Source organism: Mustela nivalis (genome assembly GCF_964662115.1).
Source record: "Mustela nivalis genome assembly, chromosome: 16".
Taxonomy (NCBI): Eukaryota; Metazoa; Chordata; class Mammalia; order Carnivora; family Mustelidae; genus Mustela; species Mustela nivalis.
The window spans coordinates 65,166,981-65,193,374 of NC_139035.1; the positions used below are offsets into that span (position 1 = coordinate 65,166,981).

Below are 26,394 nucleotides of genomic sequence, written 5' to 3' on the forward strand. Positions count from 1 at the left end.
ACCCAATCTGCTGTTGCAAAGTGACCAGCACACCCAAAAGATGCCATCTGTGAAATTTTATGGCTGCAGGACTGTGAGTCACTCTCCAAATGAAGAGGGAATGTCTCCAGCAAGGCACTCTTGAAATTAGACTTGGACCTCATCTTCCTCAGTTGGAAGAAGAAGGACAGAGAGCATCTGAGGGCAGTGGGCAGGCTTCCTTGCTGTCAGGCGAGGGCAGAGGACCTCAAGCTGTGTGTAGCAGAGCACCCGGGTGTCAAGATTGTTGGGAGTGGAGGGGGCAGATAGGAAGAAGGGTGAAAGAGCCACAGGTCTATCTTCTCTCTTTCAAGAAGAACAATTCTCCTTTGATCTGTTTTTCTTATGTGATAAAGGAATTTCACATCTTCAAAACTTAAAGTGAGAAAACCACTGTCCTCATCCTGGAAAAAAATCCTTTGACCAGCAGTGCTGCCTAGTGCCAGAGAGAGCTTGGGGCAGAGCCCTTGGTGGGACTCTGGATGGCCAGTGGACATGCCACAGCTTAGAGCCCTCATCAGATAGACTGGTCCTGCATGGAGTTCATAGATCCCTGCCACACCAGACTCTCCCTGAAGGCCTCAACTTCTCAGTGCCAGGAAACGCATGTCTCTCCTCCCCAAGGGCTACAGCTGTACTAGGGAGAGCATGGGAACAGGGACAGAATGGTTACAGCTGCAGGGAGGAAGAAGCAGGATGGAAGAGGTCTGCCAAGCAGACCCGTGGGCAGCTCTGGAGTGAATGCTTTCTGGACTTCTCCGGCACATTGGGCATGAGCTCTACACTGGGCACCTGGCCAGGGGGCTGAAGAATGGATGGCAGTGGACAGAAGGTCACTGGAAAGGGAAAGATATTCGTGTGTGGGGCCGTGCGGTGCAAGGTTAAATTGCTACAGGCTGAAGCAAAGTCAGGCTGTTCACCCAAGCTCTACACTCGCTCAGCTCCCGGGGTTCCGGAAATGACTGGAGAAGGAGGAGCCCAAGGAAGGTTGGTCACAGTGTTGAATATGGAGCTGCTTCTCAGAGATCACCATAGAACACATTAAGTTCATGGGGTTCCTACCTGCCAACCCTGGGGTTGCCAGCTTCTGCCGGGACTAGTGGGGAAATGTGAGAGGGAAGGGGCAGGTGGCAAACTGAATGGGCAAACAGGTCCTGGGCCTCCAGCTACAGCACGAACGGTCAGGTTCCCATAGTATTTCCTGCCCTTCTCCAGCCTCTCAGTCCCTGTTCAGCCTTATGAACCCTCAAAATGTGCTCTCCTCCAGGGCTCTCTGTATCCCAGCAGCACCTGACGTTCGTTTCGCTCCCACTGCGAGGAACTAGCCACTCCACCACACACCCGAGACCACTCAAGCCTCCATGTGTTCGGACCTGTTGTGCTCATGCTTTTCTTCGCATCTCGTTTTGGGCAAACATTGTCAGGGAGACAATACACGGCCTTGCCCTCTGCCAGGGGACCCAGGTCACGTCAGGGGTACCGCACCCACCTTCTGCATGATCCTGGTCAGAACGGTCATCAAGACCACCACCCATGAGCCTCAGAGCTGAACTACTCCCTCCTGCATCAGAGCTGGCCCTTTTAGGTCCAGAAATTAAGAGGTGGAATTAATTTAGGTAAAGACTGTGTGTGGCTGTGTGTCTTGTACACCAGTAAGTCCCAAGACATTGCACATCAGACATATGTCCACTATCCAGACAGATAACACTCTACAAGGAAAAGGAGGCTTCATCTGACTCTTCCTTGGGAGCAGACCTCCCTCCCCATCTCTGACTTCCTGACCTCTCCCCTCTGCTCTGGAAATTCTCCATTCCCAAGTTAGTGCCTCGCACTCGTTCCCTCCAGCACTGCTGGGATGTGTTTATAAATGTCCTCTCAACCCGACACCTAAGTAATGCCCGGCTCCCGAATCAAGGCCCAAGATAGAATACTGTGTTTGGTGAAGGAATACTTGGCTATATACAGAGTAACCCTGATCTACGATGTTTATGTCCTAGAGCTGAAGAGCTCCCAGCTTTCTGGGGTGACTCAGGGCCCCAGGCTGGGACCATCCATCCCCACTGCTGAACAGGTGGAGTTTGGGGTCACACTGCCTATGCTGAAGGCAGCCAGGGAGATGAGAAATCCAGGGGCTGTAGCTGAAAGTCAAGGCCTAGTAGAGAATCATTACTGAGATGTACAACCAGCAGTCTCTCCTTGCCTTGCATCTCGCTGGCCCCTGGGACTCTCCTCACTTCCTCAGTGAGTAGGGTCATGACTGCAGTTCTCTGGGGAAGGGGGATTCCACGGAGGGGAGGGGCTGCTGTCTCTGTGGTGACTGGGGTGGGGACTCCCTTTGGGGTGTTGCTGGGGATGGCCTGGACGGAGTCAGCCAGCCAGCTACAGGGAGGGGATCCCCAGCGTCTTCATCCCAACGGAAGCTCCTTTACAGGGATGGAGACAGGGCTGGGGGAGGAGGTCAGGGGAGACGGAGCAGTTATTCCTCCGGCACCCTGGCTCTCCGCCTGTTTTCTTCGGATGAAATTCTTTACATCATCCTCCCCAGTTTCAACCCCTCCCCTCTCCACCCCCGCCCCGCCCTGGCCCTATGCCCATCCCTGCTGGCCACTGGGTCCATAGCCCAGGAGCCGCCTCCCCTTTCTCCTCCCCTGCGGTTCTTTCTGTTTTTCGTTGGCATCTGTCCGGGCATAGCCACCACCCTCTCCCTCACTCTCCCCACATCCCTTTGCTCCGCAGAGGTCCTGTCCCCTCTCCCCCAAGGCAGCCCAGCCCTCCTCCGACTGGGGGTGGGGGCCGAAGACCAGCGATGCATTGATGCATTCCGTTAGTTAGTCCCTCTACTGCCTGCCCTCCCTCCTCTGGGGACCTGAGGCTCAGAGCCGCGGCTCCCTTCCTGGGCTCCCTACAAACTGTGCCCTGCCACCCCATGAACCGTTAGCAGCCTTTAAGAAAACCGAGGGGCCCCCACAGCGCTGACCTACATAGCCTGGTCCGGGGCGGGAGGGGCTCTTCCCCAAGTCCCCTGCCCTGGCCCCGCCTCCCTGCTCCCCCCACTCTCTTCCTTGTCTCGTCTCTGACAAACCCAAGAGGGTTTGAGTTCCCACCTGGGGCAAAGGGGACCAGGCGAGCTACCCCACCCCCAAATCTGGCAAAATCAGTGCTTAGCCCAGGACAGCTTTGGCTTTTCTCGGCATCCTCCTTCCCAAATATCTTGATCCTTCCTTTTGCCCAACCTTCCCCCCCCCCCCCTCCTCCGCTCCTGTCTGGGTTTCTTTTCCCAGCTGCTGCCACCGCTAGGGATACTGCCATCCTGGGGCCCCCCGCCCTGTGTTGTTGTTTTGCTCCAAGGAGAAGCCCCCCCCCTTCCTTGCCCACGCCCCCCTCGGCAGCCTCACCCAGGCCCCCTTCCCTGCCCACTCGGAGCTGCGCCGCTGGTGGGGGCGGGCGGGGCGGGGGGGGGCGATGTTTGCATACAGCAGTTTGGGGGTTTGCACTGGCTATCCAGCCCTTCCAGACACATACACAAACCCCCGACACACGCCCTGACTGAACCGGCGACAGATCTCACTCCGCCCCCAACACACACTGACACAGACATACACACAGATACTGACACAGAAACGCAGAGGCAGACACCAACACAGACGCGCACACCCAGACACACGCACACGGACAGAGGCACAGCCAGAGCCCGGGCTGCTGCGAGCAGAGCGAGCCCCGGTGCACACGCAGACAGCGAGGCGAGGCTTACGGCAGGTGCACAGCCGGCACAGCCCAGCCCCACACCGACACGGATGCCCGGGCAGACCCACCCGGGTCCAGCGGCGGCGGCGACTGGAACCCCGCTTCTAGACAAAGCCCACAGGCTCCCCCCGCCCCGCTGCGATCGGAGCCCCCGCCCCGGCATCCCCCCACCCCAGCGCCTCCCCCTCCCCACCCAAACTCACCGTCCTGGGAGAGGTTGGCCCCACCGGGCGCCCCGCAGCAGGCGAGGAGCAGCAGCAGGGGCAGGGCGGAGGGGCCCCCCATGGCGCGTCCCGGCCGGCTCCCCGCCGCGCGCTGGCGAGCCTGGGTCCCCGGGGGCTAGGGCTGGGCAGGGGGTGGGCGACGACGCTGACCGACAGGGCGCCCCGAGCCGCTTCGGAGCCCGGGGCCGAGGCGGGGACCGGGAGGGAGCCGGCGCTGCTGCAGTCGCGGGGATTAAATAGGGCGCTCGGAGCAAACCATTCCGTTGGAGGTGGAGGGGGGGCGGCGGGGGGTTGGGCTGGTCGCGGGGGGGCCAGGCTGCCGCATTCCCCACTCCCCCCGCCTCCCACACCCCCTCCGCGCCCTCGTGGTGCCTTCCACCTTCTCCCCCGGGAGCTCCGCCAGCCGGGCGCGGGTGTGGAGCCGAGGGAGGGAGCTGGCTCAGCAGTGGGGACCGGGCTCGCACCCCTCTTAGGCTTGGGTGGAGGGAGGGGAGCCGGGCAGGGCCTCGGGCCAGCTGGCGAGAGCGGCCACTGCAGGCCTGGGCAAGGGCGTGCCCACTAGCCAGAGATCCTCGGCCCCGCCCTCCCTCTTTTGGCAACTGGGGAACCCCATGAGCCTGGGGGGGGGCCCTATCAGGAGTGTTGCCCAGCGACATCTCCCCACGGGTAGCCAGTTACCCTGCCCATTCTCCAACGCACACCTCCCTAGCTCCTCTGACCCAAGAGCCCCCAGTTATCTGTCCAGCAACAATGTGCGGCCCCAGGCAATTTCCCTTGAAAGGCTTCTTCCAGCAAACCCCCAGGCCATGGGAATCCACAATTCCCTCAACCCCTTGTTCAAGAAATGACTCCCCCTCTAAAAACCCACTCCAGAGTCTTGCTCAAGCAAGCAGCGTCCAGAGCAACTCTGTAGTTTGACCTTAGTCCTGCCTACCCTCCCTTCACTAACAGCGCTTCCCCCCAGTGCTTCTGCTTCTTTCTCAGTCTTCCCCAGGAGCTCCTTCTTCTCAAGTTTTAGTAAAGAAGATTCTTGGGTGAATGGTCTGATCGGCCTTCTTTAGGGAGCCATGCCTCCTTGGCGAGCGCGGTTCTTGTCCCTGAGGCCAGATGTAAGAGTGGGAGAAGGGAAGGGCCTTTGCACTTGCACTTGCTTTTAGTTCCAAGGCCCCAGTCCCTAGGGTTTACTGTTCTGTGTGATCTGTGCATTTCTGGAAGACTCTTGGTACATCTCAGAAAGGGATCCCTGGAAGTCAGTTTTGCTCAAGCTTCGGTTTTAGGTATACAGCCCCAAATCTTAGACTCTCTGAATCAAAGAATTTGAGCTATGTAAGGATTCCTTAAAAACATTTGGCAGAACCCCTCATTATACAAGTGCCGCTGAGGTGATGGGGGTTAACTGCCTTTCCAAGGTTTCCAGGTCACACTGACAGTTAATAGTAGAAAACGCAAATTGTGGTTAGGACGTGGGGCAGTAGGTCTCCTAACCCCTACGCCAGTCCCCTTTCTGCACAGGGACTGTGCTTCACCATGTGGATCCTTCATGTTTGGGTCATCTCTGCCCCTTCTGACAGGTTTTCTCAGCCCTCTGTGATGGGCTCAACTGTCAGCCCCCTCGTAGTTCAAGGACAAGGATCGGGGAGGTTCTCCATAATCGGGAAGGCTCTCTATCGATGTTAGTCACTGATGGAGTTGCCAGTGAATGTTCTCTGGCAAGTCCCTTCAGGAGGTCAGAATGCTGCCCCACTGTTTCTCTGTTTCTAGAATCTGTGTGGGGTCTCTGGGAGAAGAGCTCTTCTTACCTCTTACATGTTTCCTGAGTGTCTGGGTAGTTTTTTGGAATTGGTTGCAGATGTTTTTGGCCACCTTGGGCTGTCTGACTTGCTTGCATTCCCCTATTTCAGTGACTCTAAACCATTCCGCTCCCTGGGGTTCCCTGACATTTTAAAATCTCTGAGAGATTAAAATGGAGGGGCGGGGCAGAGTGTGGTTGAAGGCTGTCCAGACCAGGGTGCAAGAGAGAGGAGAAGCCCAAAGGGAAGTTCGGGCTTCCTGATGGTGGTGGCGCCAGGCTGGCCTGAGTGTGGTCCTACAGAGGAAAAGGAGTGGGTGTGTTTTCAGAGAGAATGGGGCTTCAGAAGGGAAGGATCAGGCTTTCCCAGTTAAAGGTCTTGATGGGTAAAGAGTATTATCTTTGGAGGTAGAAGAAGCCTTAGAGATCATCTGAGTGGGCTTAAGGGAGGACGGGTGACTACTGCGGCATCAGGAGGGGATGGGCAGACGGGAGGCAGGATGAGGGCTTAGGTCCCAAGCTCCTCTAACTAATCATCTTTTCCATCTGCTGCTCTGCTGTGATCCCCTCTGCCTGTCCTCACTTCCTTGGCTATGGACTGCTGGTCCGCCGCGCCCCCTCCCCGAGCTGTAACTTCGAGGGAGGAGGGCCCAGGGTGGGAGGAGGGGAGAGCGGTTTTGGAGGGACTCTGAAGAGCTGTCGCACGAGACTCCGGGATGCTCTTTCCCTACTGCTTCCTTTTCCCTTTTCTGCATCATCAGCATCGGTCTGGCAGCACTTTAGGCCCTGGGAATAGGAAGCAGACACTGGCTCTTAGAATTACAGAATGAAAGAGTATTAGAGTTGTAAGCAACCTTCAAGATTACCTCATCAATGCCCCTTGTTGAAGGGAGGAAGATGAGGTGAGAAGAAGTTAAGTGACTTCCCATGATCACACAGGTGCACAGGAAAGGGGTTACCCACATTGGATAGGGAGGCAGATAGTCCCCTCGGGGGCAGGAGGAATAAGGAGAATTATCGTCAGTACTTCTGCACAGCGTGCAGATTGAGGAAATGCTCACTCCTGCATGTCTCTGAGGGCAAGGGTAGTTTCTCCTGCGGATGTGGATGTCTCCATTGGGAATAGCTCCTTGCCTATAATCATTCTAATGCCCTTTGTACATGCATGCACACCCAGCGTCTCAGTCCCATTCACTACGAGTAGAGAGTCTTTGCAAAGCAAGTCTGACCTACAAGGATTATCTCCATCATGTAAATAGGTAAAATAAAAGTATCCATGTTGGGTTGTGATCTCTATGGTTACTTTCCACTCTAAAATGCTGTGACACACAATATGCATTTCTAAGAGACTTGCACCAAGTGTGGAGTAGGTTGTCTGTGGGATTAAAAAGCTGGTAGTTTCAGTGGAGGCTGGGGGAGGGGGAGACGTGTAGAAGGAGGGTAGGGAGAAGGCGGGTTTTGGCTCCTGGCTGCTCCTGTCCACTCAGCAACAGCCTGGGGAGCGGGGGGGGGGGGGGGTGTGGAATGTGTTGGCATCGGTGCTGGGCTGGACGCAGCTGTGTGGGCCCTGGGCATTCCTTTCCCCACGCTGGCTGCTCCTGCTCCCGATGTGGGGGGGGGGGGGCTCTGCCGAGGGGGAATCCTAGGTATTACTCATCCAATAAGGGGATGACCGCACCTGTAGGAAACAGCTCAGAAGCCTTGGCTCAGTTCTGCTCTGGACTCTAATCCTTCTCGTCTCTGAGACTTTCCCTTTATCAGTGAATTCTACGTGGGTCTCCACATTTCTTTCCTCTTTAATTTTCCGCCCAACTAGACCAGTACTCCTCATACCGCTTCCTTCTCCCATTATCCGGTTTTAATTAACCCCATCCTTAATAATCACCTCTGTATGCATTTTAATTCTAACCTTAATTGAATTCTAATTTCAATCCTAACCCTAATCTATTACAGACTCTAACTATTAATCCTCATACCAACCCCAATTTAATTGTCGATTTGAGCCAGCATCTTCATTCTAACCTGCTATGAGCCAGCAACTAGGACAGCGACACACATATAACAAAAACGATCACGGGTACCGAGTCCGATGTTTGCCACATTTGGCACTGGGTACTTTACGTGCAGAGTATCTCATTGAGGAGCTAGAAAGTACCTGAAAGTGGTTGGAATTATTAGCTGCCTTACAAATATGAGGAAACAAAAGCTTAAGAGATTATGTCATTTGTCAATAGTGGGTCCAGATCTACTATTTAAGGTCTGCTTGAGCTGAAAGCCTGTGCTCATTCCTCTTTCTGTCGACACATACTTTCTGATCAACCCTCTCCTAAAATCCTAACTAAATTTGACTAGAATGACTTCTAAAATACTGAGTTTCCCTGCAGTGTATTATTAATTTAGGGTTTTTATCTGTTTGCTTAGTGAATTGTGGCACAAAATAGAAACCAAGCAAATACACTAACCAAAAAAAAAAAAAAGAAGAAGAAGCCCAAATCTCCCTGCCCAGAAATCTCATTGACACTTTGAAAACATGAATGTATTTGTGAAGTTGAAATAATTAAACTATAGACAGAAACACTCTGGAAGAAAAGCCTCCTTTCCTTCCCAGACTCATCGAATGCTGCCCAGCCTCCACCAGGGGGGAGAGGGACATTGTTGGCCTTGCATTTGTCCAGCAACACCGCCTCCCACAGCACATCACAACAGCAAAAAGAGTCAAGGTCAGTCCCTGCCCATGAAATTGCCATATATGACGTAGGCATGAGAATCGCAAGACAATTTGAATTTATGATTAACAGTAACTGTTAAAGGCCAACGATATGCCAGGTGCTACACAAAGTTCTTTCCCGTTAGTATTCCTTTTGGTGCTCCCGAGCTTTCTCGACAGTGTGCATTACCCCTCCTGGACAGACAGGCGTGATCGTGTCTGAGCCTCAGGTGGAGAAAAAGCCTGGAGCAGCCAAACGACTGGCCCAAGGGCACAGAGACCCAGGTTTCAGATCCAGATGCGTCTTACCCCAGAGCCTACGTGTTCGGCGCCTGGGTTTAGCCCGCAGACTTGTTAGATAGAGGAGGTCATTTGAGCTTTGTTCTGCAGGAGGGAAGAGGCATTGCTTGACATTAGAGAGGAGGCTGACCCGAGAGCCTGTAGGAGGACGCAGATCGATCCGGGAGGGGCATGCAAGGGGAAACTGAGCGGGATGACCGGGACACGGAGGGGAATGAGCGCAAGGTGCAAGTCATCGGGGACAGAGAACAAATACGAGCTGAGACTGGGGGCGGTTTTTGTGATAAATTCAGGCAAATGTAAAATCATGCAATAAATGTGTGTGCCACTATTTCTTCGGCAATGGGGTGATTGATGTCTTTCGGAAAGACAGTAGACACACAGAATCATCTGCAAACAGAAATGCACATTTTCAGTTACTTGGGTATCTGCAGCCTCTCCAACGAGTATCTCGGCTTCCTTCTCCTTGCGTTCTGTGCTCCAGCAGTATTAAATGGCTTGTAATTTCCCAAACACACTGTTTTGTTTCATGCCTCAGTGTCTTTGCACATACTATTTCCTATACCTGGATTGCTCATCTCATTAAGCCTGATGAAACTGGCGCTTGTGTTTATCTAGCCAAACTTTGATGAGGTGCCGCTGCCTCTGTGAAGTGTTCCAGCCAGAGATGATCACTCCTTGCTAGGTGCTACCACTAAAGGGGGAATAAACTTCTCCCGTTAACCTTTCATGGTGGTGCAAGGATTTGTCTGTCTTTCTCTTCACTGACTGTGAGCTCTTTGAGGGCAGACGTGGTATTTCACAAATCTTGTATTCCCAGTGCTTAGTGTAGAAACAGAAAAATAGTAGATTCTGTTAATTTTACTGCATTTAGCTGAAATAGCGTATTTATAAACACAGAAGCTTGATGAACCATTTTTCTCCAGAAGTACATACATGTATATAACCAAGCACATTTCACTGGCATATCCCCTGCCGCTACATATGCCTTCAAGTAGATACAATGTATCCAAAATAAGTTGAATGATTCGAATATACATGTACTTATACATGTATACTTAAACATGTCTAATATACATGTACGTATTTCCAACTACTTATTCAAGATCCATTTTTGTCATTCTGGGAATTGACTTGAGAGCTTGCTATATCCTTTGCATGTCTTCAGTTGTGGAAAATATTCATCCTTTGAGGATGGCTTTTAATTTTGAAAATAGCCGAATGTCCTTAGGATCCAAGCGTTATGGATAAGTGGTGGTTCGTGTTGGGTAATACAAAAACAGGATTTGACGGAGAGGTAATAGTAGATGACTGGTTGACTAACATGGTGGTTCTTAAGAGAAGTTCTAGAAAATTTCTGAGCAATGGCATTCTGGTCCATTTGTTAATACAAACAAAATTAAGCAAGAGTGTTGTCATTTTGTACTCACACCTGGTGGACATATTTGCTTGGATATAAGAACACAAGAGATCGTATGTCCAAGAATAGAACTCTCTGATGATTCCTTCATTCTTTCACTTGCAGCTATGGAGTTTTTATGTGCAGTGCACAATGCTAGTTGAAATCGGGTGTTTTGACCCAGCTGTTTTGTTGCAATCTATTAAAAAAAAAGTCTGTAAACCCTCAGGTTTTATTTTTTCCAATTACAAAATAAAATGATCAGTGGCTGTTCTTAACCCCTCTCCAATTTCCAACCCAGTTTTGAGTCTTATTTTATCTGTGAGGAAATATACGAAAGTCAGGGATAGGATAATATTCAGGGATTCAAAATACTTGGTAATTAAGACTAGTCTGGCAGTAATGGTTTGCTTTTTAGAATCACAAGATAGGAGTGAATGTTAAAAAATGCTACAGCAAAATGTCAGTGTCTGGTGCGGGGCTCTTGAGATGAGCAAGTCTGAAACTAACCTTTAAGGAGCTCAGAGTCCAGTAGGGAAAATAGACATGTACGCACATAATTGCTACACCGTGTGATAAATACTGTGATGCGATTCCAAATATGGCCCGTAGAATCACAGAAGAGACAGGGATTACATTTGTGGGAAACGTTAAGGAAGGACTGGGAGTCGACCAGGTATAAAGAGGATGAAGGCATTAACAAGAGAGGGGAGAGTGGGCACAAAAGCAGGAAAGCAAGAAGCAGCACGGTCAGTTGTTGCTGGATTGTGAAACGATTTTATACCAGAGATAGCTCCTAATTCTGCCCACCAGGAGCCATTGGAGGGTTTTAAGCAGGGAACTGTCAGTGCCAGATTTGCATTTTAGAGCGATAGCTCTGTCAGTAGTGGATGGATGGACTGGAGGATGCCCATCATTTGATTCAGAAGACTGACCCTTCTGGGGACCACAGATCCGGTACCACGACACTGAGTAGGACCCACGGAGTGTGGGCTTGTCTGATCCTGTGGGCAGAGAAGAGATAATGCCCAGAGCCCAGCTTTAGGACCCAGCCATCTGTATTACCCCGCACCCCCCCTCAACAGTGCTGTGGAGACAGGAAAGGGTTGTGTCGAGGAAGGGGGTAGGTACGAAGGCCAACCGTCCTGCTTCCCAGGGACTGAAGCACTTTCCAGAACGTTCAGTGCTAAGACTGGGAAAGTGCTGGACAAACTGGGGTGGTCGGTCAACAGACAGTTGCTCAGTGGCACCTGGTACTCGGACCGTCTCCCGGGCAACCCGCCGGGGGTCATCTCCAGGGCACACTGGAGGGGAAGGAAAGCTGAGTTAGTTCATGTTTTAGGGGTGGGGAGAGGTGGGAGTCAGTGGGGATAGTGGTGATTCAAAAGAGCTGGGCCCGTTGAAGGGAAAAGAGAGAAAGACTGAGTAGGAGACAGAGTGTGGAGGCTGGCTTCTGCCCGGGGCCCCACCCCCCTCTCCGAGGCGCTGGGCTCTCTGCTGGTGGTAGGGAACATGACAGACCGAGGAGAGCAGGCATTGCCGAGGCTGAACGTGTGCATTTAGCTTCTCCTTCACGCTCACGTTCCGATATTCATGCGCTCACTTACTCATCCCGCGTTCGCGGAGGGCTCGCCGGGCAGGTGCTCTCTCATTTATTTAGTCTTCTCATTGACTGGGAGGTAGAATTATTCCCATTTTCCAGATGAGAAAAAAGAGTCTCAGGAAATGTGGTAGCTTCCTTTGAGTCACACATTACCTGGCAGAACTGAGATCTCAGCGCCGCTGTGTCTCCAAAGTGCCCGACGTACCAGCATCCAGCATGTGCACTACTCAGGGTTCCTGGCTTCGTAACTTCATAATCAAGATTCCCAGCCTCACTGTTAGCAAGTGCCCGCAGAGGAGGCCCAGACCCCAACAGTCTTGAGTCCACGTCTCCTCGCAGAGACCCCGCTGACTCGTGAGAGGACCCCAGGTGTAAGTCGCTTGGTAGAATCGAGTTGTGTTAAGTTTTAAAAGCAAAACATGACTGAGTTTCTCAGGAAGTAGTTTTCTTGACTTTTCCTCTGCAACCATTGCTGAATGTTTATTATCTACAAAGCCCTGAGCACTCTGGCCCTTTCTTAGCTCTCTGACGCCCTGTAACCTGGTGGCCACACGGTTCTGCCTTGAGCATCCGCGTCTAAGCCACACAAGCCTTGGTGCTCGCTGCTGTGCCCTCCGGAGCCGGGACCTTCCCCTCTGCTCTGCAGGAGTCTGCTCTCGCTGGCACATCTCAGCTTCAGTGTCGTCTCCTCTGAGAGGCCTTCCCACCGCCTTGCAAACACCTCTTATTTTCGGCTACAATCTTAATCATGTGTCTCTGGTTTGCGTATTCGCGGTCTGTGCCGCTTTTCCCGGTAGAGGGAAACTCCACAAGGCAGGGGAGCCCTGTCAGCTTGGATCGGAAGTGTTGCCAGGAGCTGAAGGATATCGCGCGTAACAACGTCTGGCGCATAGTAGGTGCTTCTTAAATGTTTGCGTAAATGCACGAAGGAGAACGTTCTCACTCATCATGCGCCATGTAAGCTGTTTCCCTCTGGTTCATGAAAGAAAACGTCTCTTTGTCTTCACTAGGCTCGATGTAGCATCTTCCACAGGCTCTGAGACTGTTGGGACCTTGCCCCTCAGCCTCCCGGGTGTCAGGTGAGTGTGTCCTAACTCCTGACTTCCTGCCTATTCTTATCTCTTTGGAACCTCGTCTCTGACCATCCTCACTTAGATCGTTGGGTTCAGAACAGGTCCTGGAGGGTGAGGAAGGCCCTGTCTGAGGATTACAGGCACTCATGCTCCTGCTGCCTCTCTTGTATGTTTTCCTGCTGTTTTGTTTATTTATTTATTTTTTTCAGGAGGGATGACCACTTTCATTTATTTATTTTTAAAAACTTTCTTTATTAGAGAGAGACAGTGAGTGAGAGCGCAAGCAGGGGGAGAGGCAGGCAGAGGGAGAGGGAGAAGCAGGCTCTCCACAGAGCAGGGACTCCAACGTGGGGCTCGATCCCAGGACCCTGGGATTATGACCTGAGCTGAAGGCAGATGCTTCACCGACTGAGCCACCCAGGTGCCCTGTTTTTCGGCTGTTCTTGATTTCAGCTCTCTCATGGTCAGTTATGGTCCATTTTGGTCTGAACACCTTTGTAAGCCCTACAGTTCCAGAGCTTGCTGCTGCTAAGGGTAACCTTTGCCAGGTGATACCTGATGAGATTTGTCACCCCAGGGCTTCCTCGTGGACTAGTTCGCGCACGTGTGCATACCTGCTGGGCTGCCCAGTGCTGCTGCTGTTCCCATGGCTGAACCGGACACGGGGGCACACTCGGGGTGTTTTCACTCCACTCATGGGAGCTCTGGCTAGTGTTGGGCCGAGTGACTGTGTCCTGTTCTACGAAACCTAAGCAAGTTTGAGGAGCCACTCCTGACTCACTGAAGACACAGTTCGGAGAGGGAGAAACTGTGGGTTTTGAAGTTGGGCTCCCCTGTGCTTGAAGACGGACCCACTGAGCCTCCTCCTTTGAGATCAGTCTTTTCATTTGTTAGTCACGAGACATCTGTCCTCAGGGTCTCCTGGTGAAGAGGGAGGACATGCATGTTCATGGGAAATCCTGGTCTGATCTAAGAGCTCAGTACCTATTGTCCCTCTCTTTGTGCCCCTTTGCCCTGGAGCAGAGGGAGGCGGGATTGTCTCCGGCTGCCTGGGTGGACCACAGATTCTTGTCTGAGTAGAAAGTGCTACCTGGACCAAGAGATTCTGTTCCAACTCCTTGATCCCGCCTCCCTTGAGCGCAGCCATGCCGCCTGCTCTCTGCTCCCCTCCTGTGGCCGCCCTGACCCCGCCCCATTCCCGGTCCTCTGCTCCCCTCGTGTGGCCGCGCTGCTGTAGTGCAGCCTCTCGCAGCTTCCTCGCCAACTGGCTCCTGACTCTTCGGTCTCGGTCTCTCCAACACACACACAAACCAGAGTTCAGTTTAATTTTGGTCTTGTCTGGTCAGGTAGTATGAGATCAGTTCTTCTAAACAGTCCTCATCCCTTGTAATATGCATCTCATCCGTGAGAGATGCCACCGGAGACACGGTGAGAGGTCGCTTTGGGTTTCAAAGTCCCATGATGTTGCTTGTTGGACACAAAGTCAGCACTGACCGGTAAGTGCTGAGACAACAGCATATTGCCGTAGATTATAATTTTGTAAAGATTTTATTTATTTATTTGACAGAGAGAGATCACAAGCAGGCGGAGAGGCAGGCAGAAAACAGGCTCCCTGCTGAGCAGAGAGCCCGATGCGGGGCTCGATCCCAGGACCCTGAGATCATGACCTGAGCCGAAGGCAGATGCCAAATCAACTGAGCCCCCCAGGTGCCCCTCCATAGGTTATTTAGTCATAAAAATCCTCTTAACCCACTGAGCCACCCAGGCGCCCCATCCCTCTCAATCTTTAAATTCAGTGCCAATCCCATGCTAAATCTCAATATTTTATTTTATTTTTGTTTTTTGAAGATTTTATTCATTCATTTATTTATTTGAGAGTCAAGAGTCAAATGCCTCACTGACTGTACCACCTAGGCTCTAGTATTTTATTTGTATGGGACTTGATCAGTTGATCCTAACATTTCCCTATAAAAGAAAGTCAAGAATAACCATAGATCACATATATATATTTTAACACATGCGGTCGGGGAGATTAGAGATATGGTGCTCCAGCTATCCTAAGTTACTTTAAAATTACGGCAATGAGAACACTGAAGTATTGTCCAGGAACACATAACAGATTCAAGGGAGCAGGAAAGAAGAGGTCATGGCCACAAAATGGTATGGAGATTTAGTATGTGAGGAATCATGCATTATATCATACATTATTTCTAGTCACTGACTAAGGGTTAGACTGTCTAATGTATGGTATCAGAATAATAGATGATCTATCTGCCAACTGGCATGGGGTATGTTGAGACCTCCCTCATACCAAATGCAAAAATAAATTTCAGCTAGACTGAAGTACTAAATTTTATAAACAAAGCAAACCAAAAGAAATCGTTAAACACTGTAGAAAAATATATTTAACCCCAGAGTGGCAAAGGCCTTCCTAAGCCAGACACAAAACCCAGAATCCATGGAAGAAAGGATTGACAAGTTTTACTGCTTGTTTTTTTTTTTTTTAATGATATAAATGTAGATACCATAGATTAAAAAAAAATAATAAAAGTAAGTTATAGCCAGGGGACAATTTATTTACAATACATATAGCTAAGTGTTCCATGGATAACATGCAAAATACCTAATAAATCACATAAAAAGCCAAACAGTCCAGATGAAAATTAGACAGAGTATGGGAGCAGGAATTCTCAGGAGAAACACACTTATCTATTAAACATCTGAAAACATGGTCAAGGGCATTTGAATTTGGAGAAATAGGAGTCAAAGTAACAAAGAGATCTGAGATTGTTAAAAAGTATCAAAGACCGAGGGGCACCTGGGTATCACCTTGGGTTAAGCATCCGGCTGTTTGTTTCAGCTCAGGTCAAGATCTCAGGGTGGTGAGATTGAGCCCCCGCCTGGCTCCAACACTGAGCACAGAGGCTGGTTGAGATTCTCTCTCCTCCCTCTGCCCCTCCTGCTTGTGTGGTCTCTCTCTCTCTCTCTCTCTTTCAAAATCCATCAATTTTTAAAAAAGTATCAAAGACCCATCAGATTGTTAAAAATTAAAATGATGGATCACATCTAGTGTTGGCAAGTGTTTGGGGGAAATAGCCACCTTCATTTATTGTTAGTGAAAATGTAAATTGGGGCAGCCGTCTTAGAGATATTTTGGCAGAATGTATCAAAATTAAAAATTGAAACACCAGTGGTGCTGTTTCCACAAATCTGTGCTATACGTCTAGTCACACACGAGTGCCGTAATTTATGTGCATAGATGTGAATCATGTCATTGTTTCCAGCAGTGAAAAATGGCAAAGAACCAAAATATCCATCAATAGAGAATTGGTTAAATAAATTATACTATATCCATACTTTGTAATAACACATAACAGTTAAAAAGAATGAGGTGAATTTATATATACCAAGTTGGAAAGATAACCAAGATGCATTGTTAAATGAAAATACAAAGAAGGTACACATGCTATTATCCTTTTTGTGAAAAATAAGAAAGAAGCCTCGAACAGTAGATGTGCCTCGGTTACATTTCATGTCCACGTAAATGTGTGTTTAAGTCGAACTGCTACTTACGGCTGTGTGACTTTGGACAAGGTGCTTAACCTCTCAGTGTTTATTCTCCCCGTGTGGAGAATAGAGATAATGATAATCATCATATCCCCTAGGGTTGTAGAGTGTGAGGAAATAAATTAATCTATTTAAAGTTCCTTGAATGATACATGGCACATAGGCACTTGAGGAGTGCTCCGATGATTCTGATCCTGGAAAATTAGGAGTTCTGGGGTGGGAGTGAGAGGTAAGTCATAAGGGAGGGGAACTCTAATTGTTTATATGATATATTTAATATTTTTACAGTGATCCCGTGCTTCTGAGTGGAGTGATTAGAAAACAATTTTAAAAGCTCATTCTAAGGAGATCTGTTAAAAGGTAATTACAGAAATGCGGGGATGAAGTCAGGAGGTTCCGAGCTGGGATGGTGACATTGGGAACACAAGGAGGGGCTCTGTTTGGAGGTGGTTGTAGGAGGAGAGAGGGAGAAGGCAGACGCCGCTCTCAGGCTGAGAGATGGACCTGGGAGGTGCTGAACTGTGGGATCTTTTCGTGAGGTGTAGTACTTTGAGACGGAGGGAGATTCGTTCTGTGTCAGTTGTGTTGAGGGTGGGCTTCTGGGGCCCACACTAACACCACACATTCGGTGGACGGGGCGCAGAAACTGGAGTCCTGGACAGAGCTGACTGTTTCGACACCACTTTGAGGCAGAAGGGTGGAAAAAGTCTTAACTTCTCAGGTCTCATTTTAAGGGTTCCCGTGTCATATTTTCATTATAAAAATAAACACACATGGTGTTCTGGAACAGTCTCCAGGCTAGGGAGACAGAGACCTGTTCTATCCACTATTTATCCATATTTCCCCCAGCACACATTTACTGAGTAACTACCACTGGCCAGGCGCTGTGCAGACTGACAAGGCACAAGGGGCTCCTGCTGCTTCATGTCCCGCAGGACTCAGACGCGCATACAGTGAGGGCAGCGCCGTGTGCCCCGTGCTCCAAGAGGCGTGTGTGCACGGGGCAGTCGCCGTGTGAAGCTGGGTGGGCTCCAGTCTGCGGCGGTTGGTGTGGGTGTTGGGGGAGAATGACCTGAGTCTTTAAGGAGGAGGAGCAGTTAGCAGGCGGATGTGGGAGCGGGGAAAGGGAAGGGCATTCTGGAAAGAGGAAAGGGCCCATACCAAGGCATCGCCAGCACAGTGCTTGTGTGTGTGTGTGTTTAGGGGATTATGAGTATTTGGGCATCGTGCAACATGAGGCCAGGCGTGAGTGGGGAATGACCGTAAAGGCACCTGAAGAGAGGGGTGGGGGTCAGACTCTAGATCGCCATTGGGCTCTTCTCTAGGCTACGGGTTTTCCTTCCAGAAAAACCACCATGGCACCATGGGCTGTGCGGCAGAGGGTGGATGGGGAAAGGGCCAGGTGCAGGTGGACAAGCGAGGGGTTATGAAAATATTCCAGGAGCCGGGGGCAGCTGGATCTGAGGGTCCCAGAGAGGCAGAACTCCCAGGGCTCCGGGGCTGCTGTGACCGGGGAACCGACTGAGGGAAGGTGTCGCCGCAGACTCCAGGCTTCGTGCGTGGGTGACCCGACGGCCGCTCCTGTCTCCCTCGTGCTCTTTTCTGTCAAATCGGTCTCATCCTTTCAATCCACTGTGTGTAGCCGGTTCTATGCCTGGGGTGCGGACCTCTGTTAGGTCTTACCTTGGCGAGGGCCCAAAGTCTCCACCCCACGTGCCCTCTGGGAATGTTCTAGCTCACGGTAGCCTGAGCGATCTCTCTGAAATACTCAGATCGCAGTTCTCCCTGACTTTAAACCCTTCGAGGCCCCTGCATCTCCTGTGGGATTAACATCAAAGGCCCCGAACATGACACGGGAAGGTCTGCCCGATCTGTTCTTCCAGCCACGGGCTGTCACGCTCTGCTGGGACTCCGGGCTTCGCGACCCCCCATTTCTCGTAGTTTCTCACACAGATAGAGGGTTTGGGGCCTCTCTCTATCCTGCTGTCCTCTCTTAGAGCCCTGTTCTGCCCGTTTCCCCAACACGCGTGCGCGCGCGCACACACACACACACACACACACATGCCCGTGCATGCAAACACTCCCTGACCCAACCCCTTCTTTTGCTCCGGGGAACACCGCTCCCTGCTTTCTACAGCTAATGTCTGTGGCTCCAGCAAACCTCCCCAGACCCTCATCAGGGTTAGCCTGTCCACAATCCCTATTACCATTCACCCTGCGTGAATCTCCCATGTGATTCTGCTCGGTTGTTGTCTCTGACTCTGACTTTGGGGAGGGCGGATGTGGCTTCCTCAGAATCTCTGTGCTCCCGGTGCCCAGCGCATCTCTCGACATGGAGAACATGTTCATGGGTTGGCAGAATAAATAAACTAATAGACGAGGGGTGGATGGCGCTGCCATTAAATGAATCAGTAGATCGTGGAAAGAAGAAGATTTACGGGGAAATGTAAGTTGGGATTTGTACATTTTACCGCTGAAATGCCCATGAGTCACAGAGGGGCGGTTATTTCCAGGTTGCTGAATAAGCCAGGCCAGCCGTCAGGTGGGAAGAGCGACACGCTCAGCTCCTAGTGGGTAATCTGTGCTGAGGTGTCTTTTCAGATGATTTAGGGAGAAAATAGAAGATAAGAGAAGCCACGCACACTTGAGGGCAGTGTGTTTGACCACAACCCACAGAGGAAATCAATTTATTTTTTCTTACAACCGAGAACACACATGTCTACACAAAGACCTGTACGTTTAACTAGAACAATGTTTCAGGAAATAATCCAGGGTCTTATTAGAAGGAGATGCCTTCTGCCGTTTTCTGTTCTACTGTGCTCTGCCTCCTCCGGTCCTAACCTAAGCTACCATTTCTCGTCTCTTCTATTTAATGATGTGAAATGCTGCGGACATTCTGACTGGGGGTCTGATAACCGCTGCTCCTTCCAGAGAAGGAGGGGACGAGAGATAGGAGAGGCCAGTGCGCCACGGACAGCAGGGGAGTGAACGTTCTGGAGAGCGAAGTGGGTTTGGTGTGAAATGTTGCAGAAAGTTGACGGGATCCTTGTGAATCTGATGGCGAGGAGAGGAGGCCATTAGCGACCTGAGCAAGCACCTCCTCTGTAGAAACAGAGACCCAGGCACGGGGCTGCCGGGGTTTCTCCTCTTTGTCTCATTGATGCCTTGTGATGGGCCCACAAGGCAGGCGCTCTCGCTTCTGTGAGTTCTGAAAGAAATAGGCAAGCTGAGCCCCAGGAAGGTTCCTTGAGGCACTCACTGTCAGGCAGTAAGTGACGGAGCTGGGGTTCAAACCTCGGTCTATCTGGACTTTAAAGTCTGTATTTTTCTGGTCGGACCACAGCAGTTAGTCTATTTTTGTAATATTGGGTAAGTAATTTAATTTCTATGGGCATGAGTTTACTAATCTATGTAATTACAGATGAGAGGGTTGACAAAAATTATAGACTCCAGAAATATACAAAATAAAGAGCAAATATTTACGCACTTAGCATTATCGACTTAATCTTCAAACTAGTTTTTTTCTTAATTTATTAAAGTAATACGATCAGATGGTAAAAATTCAACTCATGCATAATGTTAAACATGAAACTTAAATTATTTTAAAATCTCTTTCCGTTCTGGGCATTCAGTGGTTCCGAGACGAGGCTACTTGATCCTTTCGATTTTCTCATTTTCAGTGATGACCGAAGACTGAGCATACCGTCCCTTCCCCACACTCCATTCTGCATGGAGACTCCACCGGTCTGACCCTATAGCAGTGTACCAAGAGCCCTCAAGGAGCCACCAGAAAGCCCGGGACTGGACGCAGCTCTGTGAGTGACCGGCCGACCTGGAGGAAGGCAGTTTGTTTATCTGGACGTGGGTTCCTCTGCTTGACCTCTGGTGACTGAAGGGACAAGGAATCACTGAGGGGAGACCACGGGGCAGGGGCTTACTCACCCTCACCAGGCGCCACTCTCTGTCTGCTTAGCCTGGATCTGCTTGGCCTGCAGACCTACCCTCCACACATGTCCTCCTGTCCTGCCCTTGGGCCACCACCCCTCGATTACAAGGGCAGAGGAGAGACTTGTGGGGAGGGTCTCAGACCAGTGTCACAGGATGCCTGGCTCTCAGAGCACACCGTCTGGGGACACCTGCCCGTGGCGGAAGAGGTCGGAGGGTAGAGGTCTGAGTAGCACCAGAGGCTCTGCTCAGCCCACTGCTTCCCGGCTGAGGACTTTGGCAAGCCCCAAACTGTCCTCGGTCGAGGCCTTCCTTTTGTAAAACGAGGATGATGATCATCACTCTTTCCATAATCGAGGAGAGTTCTGATGATGAGATGAAGAATTAAAAAGAATTAATTAATTAAAAAGACTTTTATCATCACGATGCCCCCTGTTAATGCTGTTTCTTAGACTCTTCGATGGATGAGAGAGGACCGTGGAAATGCAGCGCGCCTTCCTTAGAGAGGAAGAGAATCTGAGCCTGGAGATTAGCTGGTTCCTCAAAGTCAAACCCCGTCCTCTGAGCCCGGGTCCAGTGTGCAGACCGCGCGCTCGCTGGGAGAGCCTCGGGAAGGCCAGTCCCACGGAGGTTAGGACCGGCTCTTGGATGTTCTTGGATAAGGACAATGGTGCAGGCCTTCCTCTGACTCGTCAGACGGAGGCCTCCTGTGTGGGGCAGCCTTAGTGCCTGGGAGGGAGGTGCTCCTGGTCCCGCTTGGTGGAAACTGAGGCCTTGCAGAAGATGGACGCCGTTCTCCTCCGGCTGTTACAGAGTCTCCGTACGAGGTTCTCCTCTTGGCTTCTTCCAGGCTGAATGGGAAGAGGAGCTGAGGTAGCTAAAGGACAAAGAAATCCCTTTTACTCCCAATATTAGGCACAGCCGAGCCCCTGGGCCTGTGACCAGAGTCACTGATGCTCGAAGGGTCTGTCTTCTAACTCTCTGGCCTCTGGCCTGGAGTATCTGGCCTAGATAGAGCCTCTGCCCTTTTATGGACCAGGGTCCCCGTGATGTCTGTGAAGACTGGGGAGCCTCATTGCCAGGCGTCCCCACGGTGTCTCAGAGCTGGGGGACCAGCAGGGCCGTCCTCACGGTCTCTCAGAGCTGGGGCACCAGCAGGGCCCAGCTTTAAAGCTGCACGGAGGGAGAGCAGACACAGGTGCCCATCAGAGCAGAAAGCTCACGGGCGTCTGGAGGTGGACAAGGCAAGGGCCGTTCTGGACAGGAATGTGGCCTGTGTGGATGGGGTGGAAGGAGGTTCAGAAGAACGGGTCCTACGGACGGAAGATTTGGGAAGCAGGAGAGATCTGGACGGAAAGGCGGGGTGGGGTGGGAAGTAAAGCGATCTGGAGCATGGGATCCAGAGGAAAGGAAGAGGGGCCTGATGGCCAAGGAGCGGACAAGCCAACACTTTGGAGCGAGTGGCAGACCCAGAGATCACAGGCCAGGACGGAGGTCTGGGAGATCGGACAGCCTTACGGCCAGGGGCACTGGGGGCCGAGACAGGAGCAGTGGCCCGAGTGTGCCCGAGACGAGGAACGCCGCATGTGGACGGTGGTGTTTGGAATAGATGGACCCTAGATGAGAATGGATGGGAGTGGCCAAGAAATTGGGCATGTCAGAGGATGGAGCTCACGGGGAAGGATTAGGGAACGCCGACGACATGTGGACATTGCGGAGGGGGAGATGAGAGGGAGGGCATTCAGGTCAGGACGGATCACAGGTGATGCGTCGTCAGGACGGACCACAGGGGATGCGTCGTCAGGACGGACCACAGGGGATGCGTCGTCAGGACGGACCACAGGGGATGCGTCGTCAGGACGGACCACAGGGGATGCGTCGTCAGGACGGACCACAGGGGATGCGTCGTCAGGACGGACCACAGGTGATGCGTCGTCAGGACGGACCACAGGGGATGCGTCGTCAGGACGGACCACAGGTGATGCGTCGTCAGGACGGACCACAGGGGATGCGTCGTCAGGACGGACCACAGGGGATGCGTCGTCAGGACGGACCACAGGGGATGCGTCGTCAGGACGGACCACAGGTGATGCGTCGTCAGGACGGACCATAGGTGATGCGTCTGCTCGGCAGGAGAAGGGCAGATTGAGGGCGTGACAAGGCACAAGAAGAAGACAGAGTGGGGAGCTAGTACTGGACACACACGAGGATGGTGGCCTGGGGTCAGGATTACAGGCATGGAGAGAGCCTGCATTCTAGAGAGGAAAAGTGGGGGTTGAGCTGGAGGGGTAGCACCAGGAATTCACTCACTCACTGGAAAATTGGAGGAAAGCAGAGTCTCCTTCCAAATTCCCAGAAGGATCTGGTGGGACGTGCTAGCCCACTGCCTCTCCTTTCATTTCATGCTGCTGGTTTCCTCGTGCTTCTTGACCACAGAGAATTTGCATCCTTGGAGCACAGGCTCTAGAGTTCTCTGGACAGTTTCCTAGAGGAGGCTGAGAGTGGAGGAACAGGCAGGCAAACAGGAAGATGCCGTCCTCAGACTCCCTTGAGGGTGGACCTCTGCGTAGACTCTGTTGTGACCTTGGCTAGTGCCTGGAGGTGTGGTCCATTGTCAGGACAGATTGGGTCCAGGTCTAACTTCGGGCAAACTTGTGAGTAACCCATTGTGCTGGGCTAGACCTGGGACGTCGGATGTAATGATTTAGGTAGAATTTGCTCTCCTCCGTCCTCCTTTGGCTTGACTCTAGACCCACTAATTACCTGGATCATCTCACTTCTTCCCTCTTTGAGGATAGGAAAAGGGACCAGGAGAGAATAAACAATCTTCAGCCAGTTCTTCAGCTGAGGAAGGAAGGAAACAAAATGCTTTAGGAACATTAATGCTTCGTCATAATGGGTTAGAAAAAATGCATGAGAAAGAGAGACCCGAGCACCGGGCAAGACCCCATGAGGACGAAAAGTCTGGAAAAGAATGGAGGGACCTTTGTTTTGGAGGGATGTCCATGCCACCCTTCTCTGAGGGACAGGGAGTTCTGAGCTGCGCATCTGCGAGCTGTGCCGAGTGGGCCCGACTTCACCGAGCTCTTTTTCAGCTTTGCCGAGAGGTGCTCAGCAGGGGAGTGGGCGGGAGGAGCAGAAGAAGGGATGAGACTGGTGGTGGTTGGGGACACAGGAGATGGCCTATCTAAGCCCCTTCTAAATGCCCACAGTGGAGGTGAATGAATCAGGTTTGGGGCACGGCGGGCCCTGGAAGGTGAGACTACCACGGATTGTCCAAGGCTGTGTTGTCCGAATGTCTGGCCCATGGTGCTACTCCATCTAAATTCTTGAGCATTTAAAACTCGGGCTGGTCGGGACAGGCCCCCAGGGAAGCTGTGAGTAAGACCACAGTAGCGTGTAGGATTTAACTGTATTTGTTTCTGGGCCAACGGGAGACATTTTTTTGGCATTTATCATATGTATCCCAGCAACACTTTATGAATGAAATAATGTATGAGCATCACCAGTTTGTCTGTGGGGTCAAAGAGTGGTATTCAGCGAGAGCATGAGTCATGCTTGAGTCACAGATCTTCAGAGAATTAAATCAGCACGAAAAATTTTTGGAAGGGGAATCGACTCGGTTTGCATAAGCCCAAATGGCACACCTAGTTTCAAAGAAGAAAAAGATGTGTTGTCTTCAGTCATTTGGAAGGGCTTACCCTCCATCCTGCCTCGTTAAAGCTGCCACTTTCTTTGATTATTTCCCTCCTTATTTTTAAATTAAAAAACAAGTTTAGAGGCATTATTCACACTTATCAAGAAGCTGTCGCTGATTCGTGGATGATGAAGTGAAGACATCTCTGCCCTCGGGGAGTCTGGAGGATTTTTGTTGATGTAGATGATGAGTCTAAGGGGTCCTGAAAGGGGTTTTGTGCTAGAATGGGGGATTGCTGTAGGGGTGAGAGAAAGAGAAAGAGAAAGGAAGGTTATTCAGGAAGGAGGTGACTCAGGCAGCAGAGCCAACACTTGTAACTCGTGGGGCAGGAAGAGGATGACTCCTGCACCGAGAAGGCTTGACTCATCTGTGTCCATAGTGTCGAGTATTGGCCCTACTTTGTAATGGGGAAGTGGTGGGCTTTTAGAAGGTAATTTTCACAGGGTTTGAGGCCAGTGGGTTACAGCTGGCTATTTCAGCTGGATCTTTCTGCTTTGAGAGTTGGGGTCTTTGTGGACACTTGGAAACTTGACGCCTTATTTGGCGGGCAGTAAGATTGGTTTTCTTCTCTCTCATACGTCCTTCAGTGTAGTCCCTACATGGGGATCTGCTCACAGTGTGCTGGAGGTTGGGACCGTGTCCTTATTTTCCCTCATCGTTCTATCCCCAGCGCCAAGGTGGAGCATGGCAAGCCATGAGTGAGGCTCTTGGAACCCGCTGGGGACCTGGTCTCTTCATTCAGGGGGTGGAGGACACGTGAGCTCCTCAGACGCAACGAAGTTTTGGGCAAGGCTCAGGACAGATGGATGTCTTGCATGGAGGACAACATCTTTATGAAGAGCAGGGGGTGTGTCTACATCTAAGAGCACTTTGACTGAGCCTGGTGGGACATGTCCTGAGAACCTGTTTGGCAGCCATGTGGCTCTTGGCTGGTATGTGGGCTTTGTAGGCACTTGGACCTCCTGACTCGTCTCTCGACTGACATCTTGTTCCTAGTTGCCCCAAGTAATGCAATATCTGGTCGGTGTAAGTCTCCGTGCTTCAGGCTCTTGGAGTGGTCTGGGGTACATGGATTAAGAATGGCCTGTTCTGGGCTCTTTTGCTCTATGTTTAGTATAGATACAACATCAGTTTCCCTATTCTGAGCTCTTGGCCCTGCGTCCCAGGGGGAAGACATGCTTGGTTGGGGTGGCTGCTTTCCCTTGGGCGTTGGTCATCTCCTTGACCCCCTGACCTGATTGAAGCATCTTGGTCGTGTTCTTGCCCAGATCTCATTCAGAATGGGCAGGGAAACGTGAGTCTCAGAGTTCTAAGGGCCCGTCAAGACCTTCCAGTCTAACCACGTTGTGTTGCTACGTTCTTCTTCCCGTGGCCATCAGCCAGTCTCAAGGTTAGAAGGTTGGGTCTTGAGCTGAGATTGGGGTCAGCTGGCGGTGTCCCAGGTGGTGGGCCAAGGAAGCTCTTACTGGGAGGGGAGTGCGGGGAGCCCGAGTCAGTTCTCCGCTTTTATTGTAACCTTGTGAGTGGGAGTGAGCTGAGGAACACTGAATCTGTCTTTAAATCAATGCATTGTCATTGGGAGCATAAAGGGCAGTTGTCCCCTGGTGCATCTAGCAACCAAACAGGAGAGAGCGGGCTGAAGGTGGGGCAGGCAGGACTCGGGTTAGACATTCCTGAGAAGCAGGACGGTGAAACCGCAACCAGCGGGGATTAGGGATTGCATCTTCTCAAGGAGGCTTTTAAAAAGAGGAGCTGTCTTCTTGGACCTGGGCTGGGTGTGGAGGTCTTTATATATGGTTGCGGAGGGCTGGCCCATTTGATTCTCCTGGGATGCCTCTGTGAACCCAGCAGCTGAGAGAGCCTGCTCTTTAGATTAGGCAGTCCTGGGGAGAAAGGATGGCAGCCTTGGAGCTAGTGACGGTGGGGGAAGGGAGCAGGTAGGTGTTCCGGGAGGGCTGTGTGTGGACCACCTGCATTTCATTAGGGAGCGCCAGTCTTCCCCTCCTCCCTGTGTTCTCTCTCTCTCTCTCTCTCTCTCTCACACACACACACACACACACACACTCACACACTCACACACCACAAACACTCACCACTCTCCTGTCTCCTTCCCATCCATCATTCCAGTGAAGATGCTGAAGGCACATCACATCGGACTCTGGGTCTCTCTTCCTGGGCTTGACAGATGCAGCTCTTACAGCGGAGAGCTGGACCTGCCTCCAGGAGCCCAGCTTCCCTGCCGGGTTGCGCCGCCACCGCCGTTCACAGGGCTTCTTGACGGGAGCAGCTCCTTTGTCTCGGGGAAGGAGGGCTTTCCTGAATCCTCCA

General features: G+C 51.5%; 1 protein-coding gene and 2 long non-coding RNA genes across 4 annotated transcripts in view; 1 reads left to right on the forward strand and 2 right to left on the reverse strand.

Moving 5' to 3' along the window:
* The window catches only part of CADM3 (cell adhesion molecule 3), a 30,552-nt gene extending 26,346 nt beyond the window's left edge, over positions 1–4,206 (reverse strand). The window contains exon 1 of one of the 2 annotated variants that reach the window (XM_082703107.1): positions 3,966–4,206. In XM_082703107.1, coding sequence (XP_082559233.1) covers positions 3,966–4,047 — 82 coding nt within the window. In that variant the 5' untranslated portion in view covers positions 4,048–4,206. The remainder of the gene's footprint in view (positions 1–3,965) is intronic. The other variant, XM_082703106.1, reaches the window with a different exon arrangement.
* Positions 1–20,219, forward strand: part of LOC309850009 — a 32,372-nt gene extending 12,153 nt beyond the window's left edge. The window contains exons 2-4 of the long non-coding RNA XR_014304011.1: positions 12,795–12,863; positions 16,713–16,784; positions 20,105–20,219. This is a non-coding gene — a long non-coding RNA (uncharacterized lncRNA). The remainder of the gene's footprint in view (positions 1–12,794; positions 12,864–16,712; positions 16,785–20,104) is intronic.
* A 938-nt stretch (positions 20,220–21,157) lies between these two features.
* Positions 21,158–26,249, reverse strand: LOC309850012. Its single transcript, XR_014304015.1, has 3 exons — positions 26,160–26,249; positions 22,684–23,213; positions 21,158–21,246 (listed from the first exon to the last, which is right to left on the reverse strand). It is a non-coding gene; the product is annotated as an uncharacterized lncRNA (long non-coding RNA).
* Positions 26,250–26,394: the final 145 nt, after the last annotated feature.